A 6001-nucleotide genomic window follows, 5' to 3' on the forward strand; every position below is an offset into this window, starting at 1 on the left:
CGGAAAACTGCACTCATTGATCGAGCCAGGGGTGTATTAATTACGTCTTGCAACGGAAACCGTTTACCATTTAAATCGAATCAAATCTTGTCACATGCGCCGAATACAACAGGTGTGGCTGTGAAATGCTTACTTACAAGCCCTTAAGCAACAATGCAGTTCGTTCAAGAAATAGAGTTAAGAAAATATTTAAAATAAACTAAAGTGAAAAAAACACAAACAAATCTAAAGTAAGACAAGAAAATTACATAACAATAACGAGGCTATATACAGGGGGTACCGGTACCGAGTCATTGTGTGGGGGTACAGGTTAGTCGAGGTAATTTCCAAAGTGATTATGCATAGATAATAAACAGTGAGTAGCAGCAGTGTAAAAAAAAAGGGAGGGGGGGTCAATGTAAATAGTGGGGTGCCATTTGATTCATTGTTCAGCAGTCTTATGTCTTGGTGGTAGAAGCTGTTAAAGAGCCTTTTGGTCTTAGATTTGGCGCTCCGGTACTGCATGCCGTGCGGTAGCAGAGAGAACAGTATGACGTGGGTGACTGGAGTCTTTGACAATCTTTTGGGCCTTCCTCTGACACCATGTCAGGAAGCTTGGCCCCAGTGATGTACTGGGCCGTACGCACTACTCTCTGTAGCGCCTTACGGTCATATGCCGAGCAGTTGCCATACCAGGCAGTGATGCAACCGGTCGGGATGCTCTCGATGTCACGTTCCTGACCTGTTTTCTCTTGTTTTGTATTTATTTAGTATGGTCAGGGCGTGAGTTGGGTGGGTTGTCTATGTGTTGTTTTCTATGTTGGGGTTTTGTGCGTTCGGCCTGGTATGATTCTCAATCAGAGGCAGCTGTCAATCGTTGTCCCTGATTGAGAATCATACTTAGGCAGCCGGGGTTCACGTGTGTGTTTGTGGGTGTTTGTATCTCGTGTCAGTGTTCGTGCCACACGGGACTGTTTTCGGTTTGGTTACGTTTGTTGTTTTGTATCTTGAAGTGTTGTGTTTTACTTTCATTAAATAATGAACACTTTCCACTCTGCGTCTTCAGACGAAGAGGAGGAAATCTGCCGTTACACTCGATGGTGCAGCTGTAGAGCTTTTTGAGGATCTGGGGACCAATAGCAAATCTTTTCAGTCTCCTGAGGGGGAAAAGGTGTTGTCGTGCCCTCTTCACAACTGTCTTGGTGTGTTTGGACCATGATAGTTTGTTGGTGATGTGGACAACAAAGAACTTGAAACTCTCGACTCACTCTACTTCAGCCCTGTCGATGTTAATGAGGGCCTGTTCGGCCCTCCTTTTCCTATAGTCCACGATCAGCTCCTGTGTCTTGCTCACATTGAATGAGAGGTTGTGGTCCTGGCACCACACTACCAGGTCTCTGACCTCCTCCCTTTATGCTGTCTCATCGTTGTCGGTGATCAGGCCTACCACTGTTGTGTCGTCAGCAAACTTAATGGTGTTGGAGTCGTGTATGGCCACACAGTCGTGGGTGAACAGGGAGTACAGGAGGGGACTAAGCATGCACCTCTGAGGGGCCCCAGTGTTGAGGATCAGCGTGGCAGATGTGTTGTTGCCTACCCTTACCACCTGGGGGTGGCCCATCAGGAAGTCCAGTTGCAGAGGGAGGTGTTTAGTCCCAGGGTCCTTAGCTTAAAAATGATTTTTTTGTGGGCATTATGGTGTTGAATGCTGAGTTGTAGTCAATGAACAGCATTCTCACATAGGTGCTCTTTTTTCCAGGTGGGAAAGGGCAGTGCGATTGATATAGCTCTCAACCTGCTCCACTGCAGCCCCAGGGAATACAGGAGGGGACATGCTGCATGAGGCTAAGTGTGTAGGGTATTGAAAGATTGAGGCCAATTAAATGGGAGGAGAGTAACTTGACACGCAGACATCTGCTATTTTGACTTGCATTAATTAGCTAATGGCGCTGTAATTGCTGTGTTAGTGGGAACACATTGGTGTCCATCTCTTCCACTGTATCTAAAAATCACAGTAGGGGAAGGTAAAAGCATAATTAACCAATTCCATGTTAGTTGCAAGGCTAAGGATAGAGGCTTTCTCTGAAAAGATCTGAATTTCAAACGAAAAACATACTGTAGACCAAAGCTCCGTGATCTGTACCAATGCGTTTTATTGTAGGCCTATAACAGCGTTGTAGATACATAACCTAATAAGCTTTAAGGCAAAAGTAACATAAAATTTACAATAATAATCCGTTTTTATACCATGCAATATTATTCAAGAGGAAAATAATCCAGAGACCCACTATATATATATGTCATTCACTTGTATTTTGCAATTTGAACGCATTAAATCATAAAACTAACTACAGGTCAATTTGGTCTACATAACTCTGAAACTTAGAATCATTCAATTCAAGGCCAGACAGAAAAGTGCAGATTTAGAGCCTGCGTCCTCTGTTGGATACAGGCTGCCTACCTGCTGAGCCAAAAGCTATTTCCCTGAGATGCTTCGCTTTATTATTTTTTTCTTTGCCACGTAGGCTTAATCTGAAAAATGAATACATTTCTGAGCATCTCATGACAACAATATTGGTCTAGCAAACACAGCTATTCACTAACTTGAAATCGCTATGAGCGTTACTGATTCTGGCAATCCAAGTGTGTTTAATTACACTCAAGCTTCCCCCCAAAATATCTAATTTAAACGTTTCTCAGTATACTTTCTGGACACGTTTTCTGGATATTCGTCATAAAAGCAGCTTGCCAAAGACTTGCCAAAACTATAGACTACCCATGGCAGAGGGGTCCATATTATATTCATAATAAACCACTTGAAATGATTCATTGTATCAATTTACACATAGATTTTTTTTTACAACACAGTATTTCGCAGGCGCCAGCCCAATCGTCACTCCTGTTCAGTCAAATCCTCCTCAGGTGCGGACCTTTTGCCCGGGTGCTGTCTCTTCTCCGCCGCGTTGTCTAATAGCTCCAGCAACAGGTTGGCTTTACTGCAGCCAGGGTCCAGCACGTCACAGGGACTGTTGGCGCCCAAATCCGGGCTCATGTTATCCCAGTAACGTTTGCCGGGATGTTGGCGCTTCTCCAACTCCTGGAGGTCCGCTGCGTCTGACTCGTCGTCCACATCTCGCCTGCCAGGATGCTGGCGCTTGCTGTACATCATCAGGTAGCGCTTGCCCGGGTGCTGACGTTTGGAGAGTTCACTTAGAAATGCGGAGTTCTCTGTAATCTGCTCCAGCATTGAGCGCTTGCCTGGATGCTGCCTTTTCTGGAGCTCGACAAAAGAGTCAATTTCGTCTTCACGTTTTCCTGGGTGCTGTCTTTTCTGGACCTCCCTAGAGTCTTCGTCCTCGTCCTCCTCTCGTTTACCAGGGTGTTGCCGCTTCACTAGCCACTCTGGCTGAGAGGACAATGCCTCTGTAAAATTAAAATGACAACCTGATTAGTTTACTGACAGGGGAAAATATAAATCTGCCACCACTTGTTATGCCATGTGTACATGTCTTTCCATTGAACACACAACGTTTTAATGCACTTACTTGTGAAAACTTAGGTTATGTCAAACATATTTATTCTATTCTGTTTTCATTATTTCACCATTAAAATATAGGCATTTGTGCTTTGATGCCAGTATTAACTACTGGAAAATATTGGATGCGTTTTACGGGTGCTTTTCCGGTTGCCCTCTCCAAATAGATTTGCATCCTAACAAATAACACAATCTATTAATGTATTCACGTTAATGTTGCACAAAACATGAATGAAAGATCTTGGAAATGTTGGGTTATTTGTTAATGAAAAAAAGACATACAATCGAAATGATTGAGTTAATCTGGTCTTTCTGAAACGAATCGAAATGTTTCTTTCGTGCAACTAAGTAACTTTAAAACAGGTATACAAAAGCATAATTAGAATGTATGTGTTCAATTGTGTTCAATTCTTTCCTTTTCAATTCAATGTAAAACACCCCCGGTTCGTGTCAAACTCGGCCAGTTTGCCAAAAACACAAAATCGACCCAAAAGCTATTACGCACCATTCACACCATCCTCATCCTCTGTCATTTTTAGAATGGAACGGAGCAGGATGCTCTCGGCCCTCTGTAGGATGATGTCGTCTATCTGCCGGTCTCCCGTTTTCTCCTCAGCGGGGATGCTCTGTCCTCGAGCCACGGTCAGGTTGCAGACTGCCAGAGATGCCAGAACGATCAGGCAGGTGGACTTCATAGTAACTTGGCCATTCGTTCGAAAACAAGAGAAGAAATCATTATTAGTGGAAATATACTATGTTACTTAAAAAACATGCATCCTATATGATATTTAATTGACATTGACATTGTATAACTAATTTGGAGTTCTCTGTCTGTTTTACGCACATAGTACGTTTCAATAGCCTATTGGTCCGTAAAACTGGAAAATCCTTTATGAATAGATATTTGCTAACTATTTTCGCAATGCACAAACTGAAGGTCCAGAGATATTATCTAATGTAAAAATATATATATATATATATTTCAGGTGATCCAAACTTACCTTAGATTTGTGTTCTGGCTAGTGTCACTCGCAGCACCTCCGATAACCTTAAATTATAGCAAACCAACTAGAAAGGATGTTCTTTGCCTCTTGCAGCGGTTGGAAACCCGTTGAGGCAAAGTTTATAGGTATGTTCGGATACAACGCGTCCCGCCATTTATAGTCAGCGGTTACCCCCGTCACGCCAACCACGCTGTAGTAATTTCATAGAATCTTCGTCTCCATTGATTTCACATTCGTGCGCAATTGGATTAAAGTAGGTTTTAACCTCTAGAGGACGCTGTCGGGTTCTTTTCTTGGGCGTCAACTGAGCCGACCAGCCGAATCCGAAGGAGTAAAATATGATGACTGCGAGAGAGGATTCATTCAAAAATGTTCTACTCATATCGCAGAGTGGTGGTGCTTCTTTTGCAGAAGACCGATGTAATTGTATTCACTTATTTTGCCATTGGGGCTGTCATTTTCAAGACGCTTGTTAAGATTATGCTATACTATATGTCAATGATGATAATGTATGGATTCATTCATAAACTTCTGCCACCCAGATATCTGTATTTTTTCTCCAACTATAGACGTTCATTGATGCATTATGCTAATCATTTTACTTGAGTCAATTTCTATTAAAGTATCTTTACTGAAGTATGACAAATGGGAACTTTTTCCACCACTGCTAAAGAGCAATTGAACATAATAAGCAACTTCTCATTTTGAAAGCATATGTGGCATCGATATGATTCAAACATTTATTATAGTATCAAAATGAACTACAACATGTACATATCATATTTTTGGTCATACAGACTGTCTTTTAGGTTAGGAGAAGATTGATAGAATTAATGTCCCACCAAACCTACACAGAACATAGTTGCATGTTGTCAGAATATTCAATATTAATGTTCTATACACGTAGCATTGGAACGTTGCAAGAACATTCCTGTGTCCAGTTTTCTAAAGGTTAGGAGAATATTCTATCAACATCCCACCAAATTTACACACAACAAGGTTGCCATGTTCTCAAAATATAAGATAATGTTTTAGACACGTTCCATGGGAACCTTGCAAGAACCTTCCTGTATATCAGTCATCAATCAGGAAGTTAGATCCCTAGATCCCTAAATCTTTAGAATGCACTGTAAATTAGCAAGAACCTCCTGAGAACCTATTTAGCATGTTTTGGCATTCGAGTTAGGAGAACATCCCTAAATATCAAACAGAACTTACAGAGAACATGGTTTCCATGTTCTCTGAATATCCAATATTAATGTTCTAGACATGTTTCAAGAACATTCCTGTGTCCAGTTTTCTGAGGGTTAGAAGAATATTCCATCAACGTGGACACTCAAATACTGTATCTGGGGAACATTACAGAAATGTTCTCTCTCGCTAGAATTGTTCGCATTTGCTTCCACTGATTCTCATGAAGTGATTATATCATGTTTTATCATTTATCATTGTTTGTCAATGTCATTAGCTAAGTCATTGTCTG

General features: G+C 41.6%; 1 protein-coding gene across 1 annotated transcript; it reads right to left on the minus strand.

Annotated features, from left to right (window-relative positions):
- Positions 1 to 2112: 2112 nt before the first annotated feature.
- Positions 2113 to 4645, minus strand: trh (thyrotropin-releasing hormone). The gene is made up of 3 exons (XM_071371077.1): positions 4516 to 4645; positions 4020 to 4214; positions 2113 to 3402 (listed from the first exon to the last, which is right to left on the minus strand). The coding sequence occupies exons 2-3, from the start codon at positions 4207 to 4209 to the stop codon at positions 2873 to 2875; spliced, it is 720 nt and encodes a 239-aa protein (XP_071227178.1). The 5' UTR covers positions 4210 to 4214; positions 4516 to 4645; the 3' UTR covers positions 2113 to 2872.
- Positions 4646 to 6001: the final 1356 nt, after the last annotated feature.

The sequence above is a fragment of the Salvelinus alpinus genome, chromosome 28, assembly GCF_045679555.1.
Source record: "Salvelinus alpinus chromosome 28, SLU_Salpinus.1, whole genome shotgun sequence".
Taxonomy (NCBI): Eukaryota; Metazoa; Chordata; class Actinopteri; order Salmoniformes; family Salmonidae; genus Salvelinus; species Salvelinus alpinus.